Source organism: Xenopus tropicalis, chromosome 9 (assembly GCF_000004195.4).
Source record: "Xenopus tropicalis strain Nigerian chromosome 9, UCB_Xtro_10.0, whole genome shotgun sequence".
Lineage (NCBI taxonomy): Eukaryota > Metazoa > Chordata > Amphibia > Anura > Pipidae > Xenopus > Xenopus tropicalis.
Window position 1 is genome coordinate 14,706,564 of NC_030685.2, and position 22,090 is coordinate 14,728,653.

Sequence of the window (22,090 nt, forward strand, 5' to 3'; positions counted from 1 at the left end):
ACATGCGGCGGACAATCTCTGACGTCATTACTAGGCGCCGGTTACCAGGGGCGGATGAGACGCGCAGGAGACGGTTGCTAGGGCGCAGCTGAGTGACGACAGAGGAATAAGATTCAGTTGGTAGCGGCGGGAGTGCAGAGCTGGCAGGAATGGCTGGAGGTACGGGCAGCGGGGCTGGGGGAGTTGCGGGCTACTGACTGGGCTACTGACGGGGCTACTGAGGGGGCTACTGAGGGGGCTAGCTGGGGAGGGACACCTGGGAACTACTGGCTGTTTTGAAGGCAGCGGGGAGCCCCCCTGTCAGTAAAGGGGTACGTTCTGGGCACAGCTGGCAGTACAGGGGTAAGTGCTGGGCACAGCTGGCAGTACAGGGGTAAGTGCTGGGCACAGCTGGCAGTACAGGGGTAAGTGCTGGGCACAGCTGGCAGTACAGGGGTAAGTGCTGGGCACAGCTGGCAGTACAGGGGTAAGTGCTGGGCACAGCTGGCAGTACAGGGGTAAGTGCTGGGCACAGCTGGCAGTACAGGGGTAAGTGCTGGGCACAGCTGGCAGTACAGGGGTAAGTTCTGGGCACAGCTGGCAGTACAGGGGTAAGTTCTGGGCACAGCTGGCAGTACAGGGGTACGTTCTGGGCACAGCTGGCAGTACAGGGGTAAGTGCTGGGCACAGCTGGCAGTACAGGGGTAAGTGCTGGGCACAGCTGGCAGTACAGGGGTAAGTGCTGGGCACAGCTGGCAGTACAGGGGTAAGTGCTGGGCACAGCTGGCAGTACAGGGGTAAGTTCTGGGCACAGCTGGCAGTACAGGGGTAAGTTCTGGGCACAGCTGGCAGTACAGGGGTAAGTGCTGGGCACAGCTGGCAGTACAGGGGTAAGTGCTGGGCACAGCTGGCAGTACAGGGGTAAGTGCTGGGCACAGCTGGCAGTACAGGGGTAAGTGCTGGGCACAGCTGGCAGTACAGGGGTAAGTTTTGGGCACAGCTGGCAGTACAGGGGTAAGTTTTGAGCACAGCTGGCAGTACAGGGGTAAGTTTTGGGCACAACTGGCAGTACAGGGGTAAGTGCTGGGCACAGCTGGCAGTACAGGGGTACGTTCTGGGCACAGCTGGCAGTACAGGGGTAAGTGCTGGGCACAGCTGGCAGTACAGGGGTACGTTCTGGGCACAGCTGGCAGTACAGGGGTACGTTCTGGGCACAGCTGGCAGTACATGGGTAAGTTCTGGGCACAGCTGGCAGTACAGGGGTACGTTCTGGGCACAGCTGGCAGTACATGGGTAAGTTCTGGGCACAGCTGGCAGTACAGGGCTCTGGGCTGGGGCACAGCTGGCAATACAGGGCTATGGGCTGGGGCGCAGCTGGCAATACAGGGCTCTGGGCTGGGGCGCAGCTGGCAATACAGGGCTCTGGGCTGGGGCGCAGCTGGCAATACAGGGCTCTGGGCTGGGGCACAGCTGGCAATACAGGGCTCTGGGCTGGGGCACAGCTGGCAATACAGGGCTCTGGGCTGGGGCGCAGCTGGCAATACAGGGCTCTGGGCTGGGGCGCAGCTGGCAATACAGGGCGCAGCTGGCAATACAGGGCTCTGGGCTGGGGCACAGCTGGCAATACAGGGCGCTGGGCTGGGGCACAGCTGGCAATACAGGGCGCTGGGCTGGGGCACAGCTGATACTGGAGCATGGAGGACAGATGACAATAAGGGCATTGGTGGTGGGGAACAGATGCCAATATGGCAGTCAGTGTAGGGGCACAAATTGCAATAAGGGTTCATTGCTGGGGGACAGATGGCAATATTGAGTTGGTTCTGGGGGGACAGATGATAAGTGAGGGTCAGTGCTGGGAAATAGCTGCCAGTGCAGAGTAAATATGGGGTCACAGCTGTGGAACAGGTGCTAATAGGGAGTCAGTGCAGGGGCACAGATTACTGAGGGACAGATAGCAGTGTGGGGGACATAAGACAACATGGGGGTCAGTGCAGGGGGTTGTCAGCTGCCAATATGCATCATGGCTGGAGGACGACAGTGGTCAGTGTTAGAATTCTCTGCTACTGCCATTAAAGCAAAGCAGCTGTACTGAGCCATGTGTCAGTAGAGGGTCATTTACTGGCAGTTCCTACTGTAAATATGCTAAAAGATGAGCAATTTTAGGCTAAGCAAAGTGACGGAGAATAGCCAACAGTAGGCTTCTGGGATCTACTGTTCAGCTGTGTAAATACAATAAGGGCAGCTCTGGTAGCCAAGGGGTGTGAGAAAGTATCAGCACTTGGGTTGCATGTAGTGAGCTCCAGTGTATGGGTGGCTGCGTTAGTGTATGGGTGACTAGTGTATGGGTGACTATGTTAGTGTATGGGTGACTACCTTAGTGTATGGGTGACTACCTTAGTGTATAAGGGGCTACCTTAGTGTATGGGTGACCTCAGGATCAGCATTTAAGAACTTGGCTGTAACACAAAGTAAGTCATGTCGGTCTCGCTCTGTCCCTCAGTCTGGCAGCACCCATTTGTAAATGTCTTCAAGCACTTGCGGTTGGAAGAATGGAAGAAATCCAGCAAGGAGGGGGATGTGACCAGCGTCATGGTAAAAACATGTACCTTTCTGTCCTTTTGTGACCCTGCAATAGCCACTTTCTCCCCACCCATCCCTTGTTTCTTCTACCTTTGCTTCCTTGCCCTCGTTCATATGAGGGGTTGGAGGTAGTTTAACATTCCCTTGGTTCTTTTCCCCTTTGAACTAATTTGAGCTGACTGGCACTACCCACTGTATGTAGTCTAATCTCTCTATGTTCTACTTTACAGGACAAGACCCTTAAATGTACAGTGTACAGAATCCGCGGCTCCATTCCAGCCGGAAACTACATCCAACTGCCAAAAACCAGCTCTCAGTCCCTGGGTCTGACCGGGCGCTATCTCTACATCTTGTTCAAGCCTCTGCCCGGGAAACACTTTGTGGTGCATATAGATGTGAGCGCAGAGGTAAGGGCGGTCAAACTGGTACCCAAAAGCATAAATAAGGGTTGGGAAGTGTTGCTACAGTGCCAACTGGCTACCCCATGATGGCGGGGGCTAATGCAGCCAGTCAGAACTCTGCCAAGATGGCACCACCTTCAGGTAAGAAAAGGCTAACAGTCCCAGTGGATTATTACAGAAGAAGAGTGCCAGCAGGGAGGTGTTAGCATCTGGGATCCCCAGTGAGTGCCTTAAGTTACAGGCCGGCCACCTCCTTCCTACAATTTCATTACAGTTATTGTACTTGTGCCTCTGCCTTTTCAGGATGGTCAGACCGTCAGGATCTCCTTCTCCAATCTATTTAAAGAGTTCAAGTCCACAGCAACATGGCTGCAGTTCCCATTTGTATGCGGAGCAATAAAGGGGTCGGTGTACGACAGCACAGCGCAGGGGGCGCGGCAAGGTGAGTGTGCAGTGCACTAAGGAGGAGGAACGGTTTGTGAGTGTGCTGCTGGCTTCTGTTTAAAGGGCACATAAAATAAACATATTATACTGAGGGAACCCTATTTAAGTGTTTGCTGAAACTATGAAGAGTTTTGAGAATGTACAGCAAGGCCTTGGCTCTATACACACACTAATATGGCACTGTCTCTGTGCCTTCCTCCATGTCAGGAATGGTAGGCCCTGCCCCCTCAGGCTCCCGCTGGACCTGTCTCCTATTGGATGTCCAGTACATTCTGTCTCTGTACCTAAGCCGTAGGTACAGCCACCTGAGGAGTGCCAAGCTCTGCTCTAACCTGCTTGTGAGGAACTTAATGACCAGCGACCTGCTCTTCAACCCAGGTATACGCTTTATCATACCCGCCATTATATGTAATAGCAAGTGCACGAGGCTGAGCTGAGAAATACCAACTCATTACTCAATGTAGCATGCTTACTCATGGGTCACATTTGTCTTCTACATGTTAGAAGTGAACTTCATGGAGGCACGACATGCAAAGACCCTCCCTGATGGCATTTCTCCTATGCCTCGCGAGATGTCATTCCCTGTTCCCAAGGGCGAGAAGTGGCATGACCTATATGACTTTATTATGTGAGTAAGCAAATGCTGAAGGTGGTAAGGCAGCAGAGATGATCACGCGTGTAACATATTAAGTAAGGGTAAATGTACTTTATTATAGACTGACCCTTTGGAATAACTTGTTTCTTCAGGTTCCCCTCTGATAGCTCCAAACTGCCCTACGACTCCATACAGAAGGGCCAGTCTATGGTGACGGCCCCTGGTAAGTAACAAACGTCTGTTGGCTTCTTGTGGAAGGTCTTTCACTCACTTCTTGTTGATGGTCTTAATCCCTGCCTCCGATGCCTGACTGAAAGCAAATGAGTTCCCTGTGTTCATGTTCTAGGTGCCCCCATGTCTCGCAGCCCCGCTCGGGAACGTCCCCGTTCTGTTACTATTAGCAAACCTGTACAGGACAGAGTGTCTCTAATCCAGCAGATAACCACCCCCAGACCGGTAAGGATATGGCCATTTAAAGTGATACTTACATTGCTGTATTAACTTTCATGCTACTTGAATGTCACATGACATATCTGAATAGGAAAGGGTAAAATGCAAATATAAAGAGTTCCTCATATAGATTGCGTTGTTCTTTCTGAAAGATGCCCCATAGAAGTCTGTTACGGGTAGAATCTGTTCCTGAACGGCCTGTCTCTGTAAGCGCGAGGGCAGAGGAGGCAAGAGATTTGGAGGACCGCAGCAGAGGTGTGGAACAAGATGGAGGAGTTCATGTTTACGCACACAAGACAAACAAGCTCTCAATCCATAGGCACAAATCTGACTCTGAACAGGTAGGTGACTGCGTCTAGATTCTTAAACGAAACAGAGATGTCCGTCTGTGGCTCTCAGACTGTCAAACTTAAATTCCCAGAATCCCCAAACCCTTCTCCTGCGAGTTCAGCAACAGCAGGGGGGTGAGGTCAAGGCTGCAAATTGCACTCAACTCTCATACATCTGTACGATTTCATTCTAGGTGATTTGTACTAAAGTGGACAGACCAGAGACTTTGTCAGTGCCCCCCGAGTGCAAGGTGAGTAAGTTCAATAGCCGGAATCACCAGCCTGTGGGCTCTTCAGATGATTCTGCAAAAGAACCACAAACTGATCCTTGTAGAACCTTGTTCTCTAATTCTGCTCTTTGTATCGTAGAAACTTCTTCCTGACCCAATTTTCAATCTCAGGAGAATTATTGGTTTTGGTGGATGCACAGAGTGCTTTGTAAGTTATCCCTTCACACAAACATGCACACACGCAAGTGGTATGTAAAGCACACTAGTGGTGGTATTGTTTCAGTGACTCAGTTAAGCACCCTTGGCCATTGGCATAACTGTGCCAATACAGCCTTTTGTGCCTGTGATGCTGCTTTCCAAGTACCAAATCCAAAAGCTGCCATGCTGCTGTACAGCCTCCTTTAATCGGCACAGAACCCTCTTCTATATACTATGATAGAATAATATCTGTTCTAAACACCACTTCCTCACTGCAAGTGGCATCTAGCACTTGTCAGTCCTGTACTGATTCTAATATGCCCTCAGTCACATGAGTGTTCTCTTGTTTAAACCAATTACTTTCCTATGTTAAAGGCGCTCTGGACTCATACTGGCTGCTCTGTGGTGTATCCATGCCATGCCATTATAGTGGTTCTCGAAGTGAAGACAGGAGAACAAAGATTTTTGTTGGGTCATACTGACAAGGTAAGTAACATAAATACAATTCAGCTATGGAAGATATTGGAATGTTTACGTTAATGCTGGGAGTCTATGTGGGTTGTGTTTATGGCTATGAAGGAAGGCTGTGGTTAACCTACATAGAAGACAACTCAAGAGGATAGGCCATGTCTTAATTTGTCTGTTTTTACTGTAGGTCTCGGCTCTGGCCTTTAATGGCAGCTGCACTCTGCTGGCGTCGGCACAGACAGGTTCCCTCAGCATGGTGCGACTCTGGCACTTCCAGAAAGGCAGCTGTCTCGCCATGTTCAAAACTCATGTTCACTCCGTCTCATACCTCAGGTGGGTTCTAAGAACACAGAGATGTGTGTCCCGGGTGCCTGGGGCAAGCACTAATATAATCTTCATCTCTAACACTGTAACATGGCTCAGTTATGGGATTGGTTTAACTTGCACTTATATAATCGTACTAAACTCGGATTCCCCATAATTACCAATAATTTTCATACCATGGCGATCAGTCGTTTAGTTGGTCGGACAGGTTAGAAAATTTCAGTTGGATAACAATAAAATCTGAGCATGTATTGTGTACCTGACGATATCCTTGGGGACCTACAGTGCATTTCTGGGACATCACGTTCGTACGATTGGTGTCTGCCAACTATTTCATATTCAGAACTTCCTCCCATTTGTTATTTTTAGGGCTTTATCCTACAATTTCAGACTGAATGTTAGTTGTAGATCGTTGCATTTAAAAGCATGATTGATATCTGGCCACCTCTAATTATGGTCTATCTCCAGTTTCAATGCGTTAAATATACTCACATAAATATGTGTTTCACAGTTTCTCACACAGCGGAACTGTTTTATGCGGCGTTGGGAAAGACGGCCATGGAAAAACAGTGAGTACTGCTACATTATATCGTCTTCCTGTCACAGTATTTGCCCAGTTGCTAATCCCTCTGTTTTCAATGAGTGTCTCCATAGCTTTAATGTTGGGTTGGCCTTGCAGATGGTGGTTGTATGGAATACGTCTCAGGCGAGCCGGAGTGGGGAGGTCGCAGTGTTGGCTAAAGCTCACACAGACATTGACATCCAGACCATGAAAATTGCTTTCTTTGATGACACGCGGTGAGAATATTTTGTGTATGAGTCTGTAATGGTTGGTGTTTAACAGTGGCCAAAGAACAAAACAAAGGGGAACCCAGTTAAGGACAATTTTGGGCATTCTGTCTCCAAGGCATATTGGAAGGGAAACAAATGCTAGAAATCTTGCCTTGATTCATGAATGGGAATTATGGACCCAGTACACATAAATAAGCAATGATTTGCCTTTCCAGAAATGTAGGGGTGCTTCCAAATGCCCAGTAAATAAATTGCTTGAAATTGCTTTGTGTGCCATTACGCTTAAATCTGTCTTAATGCAAAGCCTTTCTCATTACAGGATGGTCTCATGTGGGAAGGATAACGTGCGCCTCTGGCGGGTACGCGGTGGGACTTTGCGTTCCTGTCCAGTGAATTTGGGCGAATACCATATGCTGGAGTTTAGCGATTTGGCTTTTGAGGCTGGGCATAGGCCTGAGAAGGAAGCCGAGGACAGGACCCTGTAAGTATGAGCATGTGAGCCAGAGCAACTACCCATTCACACTGACACTGTTTCATTTTTTACTGACCATTTAAAAAGGAACTTATTACTTCTTAGCTCACCTCTTTCCTCTCCTTTCCATTCTTATGGTCTTTGGCATTCCGTCACCAATCTAACCTGTCTTCCTCTAGGTATGTGAGCAGCCGTAGTGGCCACATACTGGAAATAGACTATAAGAATGTTGTTCTGCGCAACGTGAGGCGGGTCCAGCCAGGTCAGCAGCAGCACAGTGAGCGTCGGGACAAACAGACTTTCTCTTCAGGTGAGAATGAGATCTCTGTAATGTCTACAATGGTGCTTGAAAGTTTGTGAACCCTTTAAAATGTTCTATATTTCTAAAAGTAGATGAAGAAAACCTAGTTAAACAAATGAAACAAAAATGATTATATTTGGTCATGTATTTATTGAAAAAAACTGATCCAATAACATATCTGTGTGTGGCAAAAGTAAGCCAATGGGGCTCTCAGTATTTGGTGTGACCCCCTTGCAACTACATTTTTGCGGTAACTTGATGAGTTCTGCACATCGATATGAAGGAAATTTAGCCCATTCCCCCATACAGAGCAGCTTCAGCTCATGGATGTTCATGGGTTTCCTCAAATTTAACCACTCGCTTTAGGTCGTTCCACAACATTTCAGTTGGATTAAGGTCAGGACTTTGACTTGGCCTTTCCGAAACTTTCACTTTTATTCTTCTTTACCCATTCTTTGGAACAACTTGTGTTTAGGATGATAATGTCTTGACATTATCCTTTAGAATTCTCTGCTGTAGTTCAGAATTTTTTGTTCCATCAGTGATAGCAAGATGTCCAGGCTCAGATGCATCAAAACAGGCCCAAACCAGAACACCCCCACGACCATGTTTCACAGATGGGATAAGGTTTTTCTTTCTCCAACTGTAAAGCTTCTAATTTAAGCTGAAAAGTTCTGTTTTGGCTTCATCCGTCCACAAAACATTCTTCCAGTCTCCTCCTTGTTTGTCCACATGATCTTTAGCAAACTGTAGATGGCCAGCAGTATTTTTGGGGGAGAGCAGTGACTTTCTCCTTGCTCCCCTGCCATACACACCAATGCTGTTCATTGTTCTCCTTATGGTGGACTCGTGAAAATCAACATTGGCCAATGTGGGTTCCTTTGTAACCTCTCTGACTATTAGACGCCTTGCATTTGCCAATCGACCACTTCTGGGTAGGGTAACAACAGTCTTGAATTTCCTCCATTTGTACACAATCTGTCTGACTGTTGATTGGTGGAGTCCAAACTCTTTAGAGATAGTCTTGTAACCTTTCCAAGCTTTATGGGCATCAACAACTCCTTTTCTGTGGTCCTCAGACTCCTTTGTTCGAGCCATAATATATATATCCACAAATGTGTTGTATGTGTGATCAGGCTTAGCTGGATCCCCGTTCTTTAAATAAAACAGGGTCTCCCACTCACACCTGATTGTCATCCCATTGACTGAAAACCCCAGACTCTGATTTCACCTTCAGTACTGAAGTCTGGCCATTTAACTGATCAATTTCTTTTCATTAATGCCATTGTCTTCACAATTAGAGGTCTAAATATTTCTTTGAATTTTTTTCCTGTTCAGGTCCTGGCATTGCTATCAACAGCCTCAGTGTTTCTGCAACATTCTGTGCCACGGGCACAGAAGATGGCTATTTGCGTCTGTGGCCATTGGATTTTTCTGGGGTCTTCCTGGAAGCTGGTATGTATTGATTTTTTTCATTTTAAAAGTATATTAACAAGATTAATATGTTGCTTCTATAGATTTGAGCCAAAGTAACATATCTGATAATGCTCTTTATGTCTAGAACATGAAGGACCTGTGAGCTGTGTGGCTATTAGCCCAGAAGGTCTGCGCGTCCTGTCCTGTACCTCAAGCGGGGAGCTGGGGGTCCTGGATGTGCCTTCTCGCGGCTACAACACGCTAATGCGCTCCCACACAGATACGCTGCTCTCTTTCTCCTGTCACCCCACCCACCCACAACTCGTCACAGTGTCTAGTGACAATACCATCCGGATCTGGGATACTGGCACTCTGCAGCAGGTACAGTTACATGACAAAAAGCAGCTGGGCTTTGGCACCCACCCATTAACTTAATATCACACAGTTGTATAAATCAATGCCATTACACATTGGTAGCCTCTCCTCCTCTCTCCTGCAGCTATATGACTTCACAGCAGAAGAAGAGACCCCCTGTGCTGTGACCTTCCACCCCGTTCGACAGGCCTTTGCCTGTGGTTTCAGCAGCGGCACCATCAGGTTCTTCGACATCACAGCTACAGCTCTGCAGGCGGAGCATAAGTAAGGCCACACTTACCCACATATGAAAAATAATTATTTTTTTTCTTCATTTTAAGAATTTGTTATATGTTTTCTGGCTTGTGTTATTGTGTACAGGCAGCATCGAGGTGCAATCACAGGCCTGCTCTTTTCTCCTGATGGTAGCCTCATGTACAGCTGCTGCTCTCTTGGCTCCGTGGCACTGTACAGCATTGGGCACAAGGAGCAGCATGTCCTGCGGGTACTAGGTGAGTCTGCTTGGCAGATTAGTTGGGTGGGCTTTCTATTCTCCTTGGTGCAATAGAGCTGAATTAAGTTTGATCTTATTGACAGGCAATGTGGTATGCAAGGACTCTGAGAGGGGCCCTATGGCTCTGTCTTTGAGCAGTGATGGCCGTCTCCTTGCCTTTGTGGGTCCTACAGAATACACAGTAACCGTGATGGATGCCCGGTCATTAGATGAGGTAGGCCAGCATCCATATTACTTGGAAATGGTAACTAGATGGGGTGCTTAAGCAGTATTCCCAGCCAAGCCGTTACCGCTACCTGCGGTTATATAACTGCCAAATAATTAGGGATGCACCGAATCCATTATTTTGGGGTTTGGCCAAACCCCAAATCCTTCATTAAAGATTCAGCCAAATACTGAACTAAATCTGAATTCTAATTTGCAATTTTTTTTTACTTTCGTTCATGTTCGGCCAGACACTTGGATTTGGCTGAAAAAGGCTGAATCTTTGCCAAATCTTCCTCCATATCCCTCTGTCCCCATCAACTCATCTCTCTTCATAATCTCTGCCCCAGTCACACCCTCTAATCTTACTTTGACATACCCTCAGCTCCTACGCGTTGATGTGAGCATCCTGGATTTAGATAGTACTACTCTGGACTGTGCTCTGGGCCTGGCCTTCAGCCCTCTCAAGCCCCACCACCTTCTGGTGAGCACCTCCGGCAACAAGATCTTATGGCTGGACCCAAAGACTGGACGTCTTACAAGAGAAGTAGGTGCAAATGTGCAATCAAGCTCTTGTGGGATCCAAGTGACCCCTGTTGTTCTAGACCATATAGCTCACAGCATTCTCTGTCCTTCCCCAGGTGACCCAGGTACACAAGCAGTGCTGCTCCTCTCTAGCGGTGAGCATGGATACCCGGTACATGCTTACGGCAGGGGACAGGCTCCTCAAAGTATGGGATCAGCGGCAACCAGGGACTGTCCGACCTCAGGTATTTCTTTTAGATTTTATTTCTTACATTTTTGTTCATGGCCTTGCTCTTTGTTACCCTTTTCTTTTTGTCCTCCTGTACATACATCCTATAGGTAAAATGGTTTCTATATAATACATACATGTGTGTGGGGTAGTTGGTCATAGCCCATATTCGGCTGCCATTTTTTTATCTTGGGTCCCATGAAGACTCGCACAGAGGGCCATTCTAGCAAAATCTGATGGACGTTTTCAGTGGAAAGACAAGAAGTATAAAGCTGCCCATACAAAGGTATACTTAGGCTGCTGATTCACCCCAATGGAGTCAGCTGATTATCTGCCTGTGTATGGGGCCTTCCCAGTAGATATCCGATTGAAAATTGGCCATCTATTGGGCAGGTTTGAAGCCAACATGTGTTCCCCATTATAATGCGATAATTGTTGGATCAGCCCACTTTGGCCCAAAATGCAGGTGCCCATATCAGGCAAAGATCTGCTTGTTTGGCAACCTATAACACTCTACTGGGCGCTTATTGGGGGATAGTCAATAGGTGGAACATCAGCAGTAGGCTGGACTAGAACATTCTGATGATGGCTTACAAGGGAAGGAGCAGAAAGCCTTTGCTCAAGCAGTAGGCTGGACTAGAACATTCTGATGATGGCTTACAAGGGAAGGAGCAGGAAGCCTTTGCTCAAGCAGTAGGCTGGGCTAGAACATTCTGATGATGGCTTACAAGGGAAGGAGCAGAAAGCCTTTGCTCAAGCAGTAGGCTGGGCTAGAACATTCTGATGATGGCTTACAAGGGAAGGAGCAGGAAGCCTTTGCTCAAGCAGTAGGCTGGGCTAGAACATTCTGATGATGGCTTACAAGGGAAGGAGCAGGAAGCCTTTGCTCAAGCAGTAGGCTGGGCTAGAACATTCTGATGATGGCTTATAAGGGAAGGAGCAGAAAGCCTTTGCTCAAGCAGTAGGCTGGGCTAGAACATTCTGATGATGGCTTATAAGGGAAGGAGCAGAAAGCCTTTGCTCAAGCAGTAGGCTGGACTAGAACATTCTGATGATGGCTTACAAGGGAAGGAGCAGGAAGCCTTTATGCCACTCAGTTTAACTTCTGCCTGATGTTATTTCTGTCTGCCTTTCCCCACACCTTCCCTTTTGACTAAGCTTCTTACCCCCAGGTGTTTATCGGTCACTCTGAAGCTGTACAGCAGGTGGATTTCTCTCCAGACCAGCAATCGGTCATCAGTGCCGGCGATGCTGTTTTCATATGGGATTTCTTGGCAGCCCCTGATCCTGAGTTTACAAAGACAGAGTAAGCTTTGTTTCATCCTGTGAGCAGAACCAGAGATTTGTTCTTTTGCTTAATTTAACATCAACTCTTTTACAAATTAAAATGATATAAAAAAAAATCACAGTGTGTATATATTTCTTTTTATTTTAGCTGTGTACCAGCGCTTCCATTTGCACTGCACTCCAGTGCCGGTAAGTCTGATACTCTTTAGTAGGTATTACAGGAGGACTCCGGTAACAGGACATTTAACCCTTTTGTTTTTTTATAGCACTAGATCCTAGCTCTGAGCACCGGAGGGATTCTACATTCATCTCTTCTGGGATGCCACGGGGTACAGCCCCCCGACCTTGCATTTCCTCCCCTCCGCGGTTAGACATCAGCCCCGTACAGGGTATGGACCACCCAGGTGAAATTTGCAGCATTTTCACAGAATAAAACCAAGTAACTTGAATTATTTTTGGGGGTTTAAGACCCCTCAAATGATCCCTGTTGGGGTAGAGCAGAAATTAGGAAGAAATGAAGAGATGGAGTAAAATTATGATTATGGGGATCTTGCACCAAAACTCTTAACCTTGTGCTCCTTACTTACCTGCGAGACAAGCAGCTCTATTCTTTGTATGTTTACTCATTTTCTCTCTCCCCCAGATCTCTTCTCAGAGTCTGATGATGGGCAGGAAGAGGAAGGGAACAGAGACGAGCAGGAAAGGACGCTGGTTCCAGACACTAGAGACAATCTAGTGGAAAGTGATGAACAGTCTTCAGTGGTCATCATTGAGTGTCAGCCCAACAGGGCCAAACTACTCACGGGCTCTAAAAGCAACAGTAGCAGCCTAAGGGAAGGTGAGTCGAAGTCACATAACCACAGTAACACGTGTATGTTCCAAAAAGAGTGTGCTGGGTGCCATCTTGTTTTGCCCCCATATGGCCCCTTATATTTGTCCTTTTTGGACTTGCCAATAAAACTATAATCATTAATAAGTATTAATTAACCCTTTCCTTTCATAATAGGTATGGTTAAGTCAACCCATGAGCCACCACGTCCTGATTCATACACACATTTCCACACTCGCTTTAAGGCTTCCTGTTTAGCCAAGGTAACAATCTGTATAATCTGCGTGCCACCCCTCCAATGCCACTTCTGCCACCAGCAAACATCTGCCTTCATGCCAGACATACCACACACTATTGCCCTTGCACCTCTGCCTGCAGTGTCTATTTATATTTTAGTGGCCATTTGCTTTCTGTTAGTAATGCTGTTGATATTATTTGACCATACAGGGAATGTGCCATCCCCCTGAGGGGCAGGAGATGCTGACTCTGAGAGCACTGATTGGGTACAATGGCAATGGCCGAGCCAACATGGCGTGGAACCCAGACACAGGTACAATTCTCTGTGGGACTGTGAACAAATAGATTTTGGGTAGGTCAGTGCTACAGGCCAGGGAGTATAGTTAGCCAAGTCTATGTAGCCCAGCCATGTAAGTGCCCCTCAGTCTCTCCCTACACTGGGATATATGGGTTCCCTTCCTGGGAGCAGCACAAATCTCTTTCTCTATACTGGAACGTATGGGTTCTTTCCCATGTAGCTACTCTCCAACATGTCCGGACCAAGATTTAAAACAGGCTGTGGTACTGTAAGTACACTGAGGCCCAAATAGCTCCCACACAGGCCCAATAAAAAGAGACTGTCTATGGCATCTTGCAGCAGCCTAAGGCTTTTGTCAGAATATACAAATTGCCAGTAGCCTGATTTGATGTTTATTACATATGGTCACTTTAGAGAGACCTGTGGACAGAGCTGATTTAGGGGGTCAAATTAGTGATAGCTGCCCTGAGCCCTGCAGTGTGGGGGGCCCCCCACGCTGATTGTAAAATCACCCACTTATTGACTCCACCATCAGTATGGGGCTCTACACTGGTTAGCTTGTCCAGGGCCCCTCAACCCCTTAGGGTGAAGACACACAGAGCTACTTAATAGCAGCTACTTGTCACGGCTACTAAAAGCCAGGCAATGCCCTGCCATAGACAATACTGAGAGTTGTCTCTGCTAAAATAATTGTAGAGACAATTATCAGTAAATGATCAGTACTGTCTGTTTCTGTAACTGTGACAAATAGCTGCTACTAGTAGCTCCGTGTGTCTTTACCCTTAGGACTGCCCTGCTTGGATTCTCCTCATGCAGATTAATAGTTAGAGAATGAGCCCTAGGCAGCCATGCACATAACTTCTCAGCTGTCAAGTGTACATAAACGTTAGTTAGGATCTGTTTGTATCCCAGGGTTCTTCTCGTACACTTGCGGCTGTGTAATTGTGGTGGAGGACCTGCACTCTGGATCCCAGCGACACTGGCTGGGGCACCCTGAGGAAATCTCCACCTTGGCTCTCACCAATGATGCCCTAGTGAGTACATGCCATGTGGTAATAAAAATTAGACATCTACTCATTGGCAAATTAACTCTCTATAACTCCTGTGTGTTGCACTTTTTTTCTCTTCCGTCCCACAGGTCTTGGCTTCAGCTTCAGGATCAGGGGATGGTTCATCCTTGTGTCAGATCCGTATCTGGGACACCCAAGATGGCTCCTGCATGAAGATACTGACGCACCACCGCACAGAGGTGCAGGCAATGAGCTACTCCCGAGATGACCGTCTCTTTGTCAGTATCGGTGAGTCTGGGTGGGAACTGCAGCTTTTAGACTACCATAGGGCTGCGGTATATTTTTATATCATTTTTACTGTCATTATTTAATGCTGACTGTTCTATTACTTGGCAGGTGACTACAGAGATGGCAACCTTGCCCTGTGGAGTACAAAGGGCTATGAGCTCTTGGCCACCAGTCGCCTCTTCCAGCCAGTGCACGCAGTCACCTTCAACCCTGCACACTTCGATGACTTTGCAAGCGCGGGCCCTGGGGCTGTCAGCTTCTGGAGGATAGAGACTCAAGGGACTGACACGCAGATAAAGGTTTGAGCCAAATACCAACATAGCATGTTCTAGAACCTCTAGTGTGGGTTCTAGAACCTCTAGTGTAGGTTCTAGAAGCTCCAAGCATAATAGAAGAGTCAGTGGAGCAGCACAGTAGCCCAGAGAACACAGCAAGGAAATCACTAGGAGACAAACACATGTTCTTACGCATCCATTTGTGTCTCCATCACCAGGTGTACAGAGTGGCGGTTCCAGAAGAGGTTGGTACAGCAGCAGAGCTGACCTCCATCACATATAACTCCACGTCCCTGCTGTACAGCGGCTGCAGCACAGGACAAGTGTGTGTGTGGGACTGTCAGACTCACCGGTGCTTCCTGACGTGGGAAGCCGACCAGGGGGAGATAGGTAAGTGCTCAGAGCTGAAGATGTTAGATGTAGGCATTCCCTGGGCATTCCTTTAACTGCTTCTGTTCTTTATGGAAGGGATTCTGCTGTGCAGAGGGAACAGGTTACTGACTGGGAGTAATACGCGCAGGATCCGGCTGTGGTGTGTGGCTGCTGTGCAGGAACTGAGAGAAAAAGGCTCCGGCGCCAGGTACAGGCATATTGGAATGTTTTCTATTTTTATGTTCAATATTTACACTTATTATTTGTTCTCCATTTGCCCCTTAAAGGGATAGTGACTCTTTCCACCGTGCTAATCTCTATGAAGCCCACCTCAATGTAACATGTGGCTTACCAACTCACTCCCTCTCCCCTGTGTGTTTGGAGTTTATGTTGCATTAGGCGTAACTCCCAATAGGCTGACTGACAGCACAGTTAACTCTGGACATAACACAGAGGAACTAAGTCATTAACCCCTATATTTTATAAAAAGTACAAAGTTTGCCCAGGAGCAGTAATCCATAGCAACCAATAAAATGCTTGCTTTTAAACAAGTGACCAGTGAATCATGTCTGCTGATTGGTTGCTATGGGTTCTGCTCCTGGGCAAACGTAGTACCTTTTATTACATAACCCCTTAAGTTAAAGTGTGAGGTTAGCACAGAGTATCTTATCACTAATAAAATATTATCAAATAATAAAATATTTGGCAGGGCTGGTGGCGGGCCAAACTCTGCCCATAGCCCACCCCACCGGCAACGTAAGTGGCTGCCTGCCGCCATCTTATTTATATACTTATGCCTGCTTGTCTCACCCTCTCTGGGGACATCAAAGATGGCAGTGTCGGGTGTGGGTATATTAATAATGAAGGCTTACCAGGTTGGGAGGGGGTGGGTTAGGGTCCAGTGCGGACTGGATTTTGTAGACCCACACATCACTAGACAAAAGTGTCACTGTCCCTTTAAATAAAGGGGATATTAATATAGGAAACCTCCTGTATTCAAATAACTGCTGAAAGAATACCAACCTTCCATTTAGCTCTACGTCTGTCCTTATGGAGCACGAGATGACACTGGACGGCGCCATTGTTAGTGCCACGTTTGATGATGCCTTGGAGATGGGAATTGTGGGCACCACGGCTGGTACACTCTGGTACATTAACTGGGTGGAGAATACTAGCATCCGACTGATCAGCGGCCATAGGAACAAGGTAAAAGGGAAGAGAATATGTCATGGGAAGATCTCACGTGCCTAAAATATATAAATATACTATACATTTACTCAATTCTCGCCCTGAGCAGGTGATGGATCTGGCGGTTGCTCACGGTGAGAGCCACTGTGCCACATGTGGGGAGGATGGCAGCTTACGGATCTGGTCCCTGCAAAGCTGTGAGTTGCTCCTTCAGTTCCAAGTTCTCAACCAGGTAACTGTGTCTCCTCCAATAAAAAAAAACTTTTAACCACTTAGGGTTGGGAAAGTCCCCCTTTAACTTTTTGTTTCTCCCCCTCAGAGCTGCTTATGTCTAGCCTGGAGCCCCCAACCCAAGTCTGGCCCGTCCACAGAAGATCAGAGAATTGCCGCGGGCTACAGCGACGGCACCATCAGAATATTCAGCGTCTCCAAAACCGAGATGGAAATGAAAATACATCCTCATCCGTGTGCAGTAACCTCCATCGCGTACTCCACTTCTGGTCAGTAACGCACTCTGACTTGTGTCCCGGCGCCCAGACGCTGCTAAGGATTTGCTTCTGTACATGGACGGACTGTTTTTCATTCTAGGCGACGTTCTTCTGACTGGTGGAAAGGATGGGCAGATGGCCATTACCAGCCCACGTACAGGAATGACCATTCGAGTCTTAAGTGACCACAAGGGATCACCCATCACCACGATTGAGTGCACCGGCAGGAAGGTGAGATATTCAGCTGAACATACCTGGGCTTGTCCTCGGCAGCTCCCCATCTTGGGTCTGGTTAGACCATCTTTTGTGTGTCCGTGGCACTGCACATGCTCAGTAGCAGTAGCCAGTAACCAGTCTGAAGACCTATATATATATATATATATATACACAGAAAAGAACAGAGCACACCCTAATAATAATCAAATGCCCCGGGCGCTTGCAAGAACCATGTGTATAGCAAGACAATGAGCCGCACACACAGGGACTTTGTTAGAAAACAAAAAAATATTTAATGAAAAAGATCCCGGATCTTTTTCGTTAAATATTTTTTTGTTTTCTAAAAAAGTCCCTGTGTGTGCGGCTCATTGTCTTGCTATATATAGAGTAGGGATGCACCAAATCCAGGAGTCAGTACGGGATTCAGCCTTTCAGCAAGATTCGAATTTCGATTTTCGAATCATCGTGTGACTTTTTGCCACATAAACATGGAAGTTGAAATATTTTTGCCACACGTGGTTCTCTTGTACCCTTCCTTGTCCTAATTTGATATACAAATTCTGTTTGGCTGAATCTTTCATCTTTCCCTGGACTTGGGGTTTGGCCAAATCCCAAAATAGTCGGTGCATCCCTAATATATGGTCCAAAAGTGTCACCACTGTTACCGTGTATATACTTGTGGGTGCTTGGTCAGTATTAGATATACAAACTTCCAAGGCAGAACAGCACACTGCGTTTTGTGTCAACTTGAAACATCACTTGTGCATCCAACGTTTCGGCCCACTTTGGGGCCTTTATCAAAGGTAAAAGTGCTAGTGATAGTGTTACATATTGTATACCCTCCAAAAAGGCACCAAAATGATGTCATAACAACCCAAATAAAGCAAACTGTGCAGGCTCTTAATACATTAGCATGCATAAAAAAATGTTTTTTCTCACCAACAGGTGTCGCTATGGAGTAAAGTATATCTTATAGGTGTCTAGTTCATTCAAAAATACATCCAACAGTATATTTACTGCTTTCTTTGTTTCCAGAAGCGGCAGGGACACAGTCTACCTGAAATCTAAAATCCCAGTACTATAATAACTGATACAATTTGTACTTACACATGTTACTATTTATTCATACAGTTGTTGCAATTTCTAGTCATACTGCCTATTTGGTATTGAAAACTTCAATTTAAGTCAAAAAGCAACTTGAAACCAACTGGCACCAAGGGGGTTGAATGGCCAGTTGGGTTTAAGTTGCTTTTTGACTTAACTTACATTTTTAAGAAATGTGGTGTGCTGGTCTGCCTTGAAAGTTAATAAATATAATATTGTGAGATAGTCCCTACATGATGGTAGAGAAAACTGAACCTTTTATTTTAATCACAAACTCTGCAGTTAATAGAGTGTCTAGATATTTTTTTTTTTCTTACCCTTAAAGCTGACTGGGCTTCCTACGGATGGAGAACTTTGGTTGGCTGCAAGCACAGACAGGCGTGTCAGTATCTGGGCTTCTGATTGGTCAAAGGATAAATGTGAGCTATTGGACTGGCTAAGCTTCCCAGCTCCTACTAGCCAGAAGGTAGGCATTTTCTCCTGATAATAAGCATCTTTATTCCTGGACTCACTATCTACATCTGGCAACCCAGATATATATATATATATATAATATAATCAATGGTCCTTTATCCTTGTGAGATTGCGATGGCGCCACAAAGGCTGTATCATTGGCATGACGTCCTTATACCCTTCAGTTTATTGGCTGTGGTTCATGCCAGTTACTGGATACCTGTACTGATCAATTTAACTAGGCAGATTTTAGATTGAGCTTTGTTGCTTTCTCATTTCCTCACCCAGGATCTGGATGTGTCTGTGCCCACCCTGGCAGCATTCTGTCCTTGGCAGCCTGGCACTGTGGTGTATTCGGGATTTGGGGTGGAAAAAGAAATTCTATTCTACAGTCTCATCCAGAAGCAGGTATGTGCCCCCAGTTACTGTAACATGGACACGCAGATAACATGGAGACACAGTGCTATCGTACATCTGATTGGGGGGTACAGGGGGGGCAGCTTACTGACAGCAGGATGTGTTTTACACTTCTCTTGTAACAGCTTCAAGTGATTGTAGAGAAGCAGCCAGTGTGTATGTCTCATATGAATAACTGTGAGCAGCACCAGCTGGCAGCAATATGTCCTGCCCACACACTGGCAGCAATGTGCCCGGCCCACACACCCACTGCTTTCCCTTCCCTCTCCTGACAAACTGGAAATAACCAACTTCTTCCCATCAGGTGCTGCTGAGGATCCCACTCTCTCACTTTGCCACGTCTCTTACCCTGTCTCCCGCGGCGTCGCTTATAGCCGTCGGCAGTAATGGTGAGTCCAGTCCGGCTTGTTCTCTCATCCTCGTGCTCTTAAAGGGGTTCTTCACCTTAACATTAACTTGTAGTGTGATGTAGAGAATGTTATTATGACATAATTTGCAATTGGTCTTAATTTTTTTATTAATATGGTTTTTGAATTATTTAGCCTTTTGTTCACCAGCTCTCCAGCTGTCTGCTATCTGGTTGCTAGGGTCCAATTTAACTTAGCAACCAGTGATTTGAAAGACAGACAAGAATATGAATAGAGGAGGGCCTAAATAAAAAGATAGGTAATAAAAAGGAACAATAAAATTGTGAGACAATTTGCAATTGGTCTTAATTTTTTTTATTTGTGGTTTTTGAATTATTTAGCCTTTTGGCAGCAGCTCTCCAGTTTGGAATTTCAGCAGCTGTCTGGTTGCTAGGGTCCATTTTAACCTAGTAACCAGGCAGTGATTTGAAAGAGAGACAGGAATATGAATAGAGGAGGGCCTAAATAAAAAGATAGATAATGAAAAGGAACAATAACAATAAAATTGTGAGACAATTTGCAATTGGTCTTAATTTTTTTTATTTGTGGTTTTTGAATTATTTAGCCTTTTGTTCAGCAGCTATCTGGTTGCCAGGGTCAATTTTAACCTAGTAACCAGGCAGTGATTTGAAAGAGAGACAGGAATATGAATAGAGAAGGGCCTAAATAAAAAGATAGGTAATAGAAAGGAACAATAACAATAAAACTGTAACCTCACAGAGCAATAGTTTTTTGGCTTCCGGGGTCAGTGACCCCTATTTGAAAGCTGGAAAGAATCAGAAGAAGGTGGCAAATAATTATAAAAACCATGAAAAATGAAGACCAATATAACAGTTGCTAAAGTCATTATATAACATATTAGAAGGAAGGGGACCCACCCCTTTCATTTATCCATCTTCCTCCCTGCAAAGCCCTTCTGTGCCACGCGCTATATCTAACCTGCACCCTCTCTCCCTACAGAGCGACTCCTGCGTCTCATCGACACCTCAGCTGGCACCAAACAAGATTTTGCAGCCTACGATGACGGCGTACATCTCTGCCGAGTATCTCCCTCGGGCAACTTACTGCTCACGGCTTCATATAATCAAGTGCTGGTGTGGGACATTCAGAATTCATAGGGGTCACTGTTCCCTCAACATAGACTCGTAATGTGGGCAGCCAGCGAGCAGCCATGTATAGTGATCAGAGGAGCACCGATGCCCAGCTACACCTAGGCTTGGGGCATCAGTAGGATTATACACTCATGCTGCTCCAAGGAGCAGGGGGGATAGCAACGGAGGAACCTGGAAAGGAGGAAAAAGAGCCATAGGAGTGCTGATTGTAAGCCCTAAACCATTATATGCATAAAGCAAGCCTAACTTAAATCAGAGTTTTACTTGCCCTTTAATGTACATCATTTCACAGGATAGGCTACCAATGAGATGATTCAGTATAACCCTGAATATGAGACCACAGATACAGTGAGAGTGGTTCTTCTGTCGGCAGAAATTTCTATTTTAATGATGTAAAAAGAAAACCATTGTTTTTTTTTAATCCTGTAAAAATCCCAAATCTATTTTATTACTTTTAATTGTGTTTTGTAATGATGTTTTTAAATAAAAGTGTTTGTGGGTCAGTTTGCCCTTGAATCTATTCTCTGCGTTTCCCACTAAGAAGAACGGTAGCACTTTAAATGGCATATGTGATATATAGGTTGTGATATGTGGCAACTCAGTCCTACAGACCCTATGCCACTGAGCAGGGCTACCATGCTTCTGATTAAATCACTTATGTGGCCCCCACAGCCCCCTAAAATCCTGACATAGGCCATAGGTTCATTCTCTGCTGCAACACACAGCCTCTCATACGCTGCTATATTACTAAATGTGTCCCCTAATGTGCCTGCCCCTCATTTCACCTGCTGGCACCCCCTGAAAAGAAAAGAGCCAGCCAGTGGGCCAGGCAATGAAGTGCTGCAGACTGCACATGATTTCATGTAGCTAAGCCTCCTAATCATTTTCCTTAGAAGGGCAAAGACACACAGAGCTACTTAGTAGCAGCTACTTTTCACAACTACTAAACCCCAGAAAATCCCCTGCCATAGACAATACTGAGAATTACCTCTGCTAAAACACACGTAGTGACAATTATCAGTAAATGATCAGCATTGTCTATTTCTGTAGCCACGACAAGTAGCCGCTACTAGTAGCTCCGTGTGTCTTCACCCTTAGGGTGAAGACACACTGAGCTACTAGTAGCGGCTACTTTTTCATGGCTACTAAACTCCAGAAAATCCCCTGCCATAGACAATACTGAGAATTGCCTCTGCTAAAACACACATAGAGACAATTATCAGTAAATGATCAGCATTGTCTATTTTAGTAGCTGCTACTAGTAGCTCCGTGTGTCTTCACCCTTATTGGTTGATCAGCCACTC

General features: G+C 46.2%; 1 protein-coding gene across 2 annotated transcripts; it reads left to right on the top strand.

The window, feature by feature from the left end:
• Positions 1–58: 58 nt before the first annotated feature.
• Positions 59–21,306, top strand: wdr90 (WD repeat domain 90). 2 transcript variants are annotated; one of them, XM_018097013.2, is made up of 43 exons: positions 59–159; positions 2,480–2,571; positions 2,790–2,966; positions 3,264–3,402; positions 3,612–3,782; positions 3,909–4,032; positions 4,152–4,222; positions 4,346–4,455; positions 4,602–4,790; positions 4,973–5,029; positions 5,148–5,216; positions 5,582–5,692; positions 5,862–6,007; positions 6,510–6,567; positions 6,678–6,796; positions 7,110–7,271; positions 7,442–7,572; positions 8,902–9,018; positions 9,125–9,360; positions 9,479–9,618; positions 9,715–9,845; positions 9,931–10,061; positions 10,437–10,598; positions 10,693–10,821; positions 11,978–12,111; positions 12,241–12,281; positions 12,359–12,481; positions 12,736–12,930; positions 13,099–13,184; positions 13,369–13,471; positions 14,369–14,490; positions 14,595–14,754; positions 14,863–15,053; positions 15,248–15,419; positions 15,498–15,609; positions 16,436–16,607; positions 16,699–16,821; positions 16,909–17,089; positions 17,178–17,308; positions 18,723–18,863; positions 19,139–19,258; positions 19,572–19,656; positions 20,635–21,306. In XM_018097013.2, exons 1-43 carry the CDS (start codon positions 150–152, stop codon positions 20,790–20,792), a joined length of 5,532 nt encoding a protein of 1,843 aa, XP_017952502.2. In that variant the 5' UTR covers positions 59–149; the 3' UTR covers positions 20,793–21,306. The 2 variants fall into 2 exon arrangements, with proteins under 2 accessions (XP_017952502.2, NP_001090645.1); NM_001097176.1 differs by having other exon boundaries at positions 88–159; positions 12,359–12,496; positions 20,635–21,289.
• Positions 21,307–22,090: the final 784 nt, after the last annotated feature.

Excerpts from the sequence above, each read along its gene's own strand:
- wdr90 (NM_001097176.1), top strand. Across the intron at positions 4,791-4,972 it reads ACAAATCTGACTCTGAACAG|GTGATTTGTACTAAAGTGGA; the intron begins GTAGGTGACTGC and ends ATTTCATTCTAG. Across the intron at positions 10,822-11,977 it reads CAGGGACTGTCCGACCTCAG|GTGTTTATCGGTCACTCTGA; the intron begins GTATTTCTTTTA and ends TCTTACCCCCAG.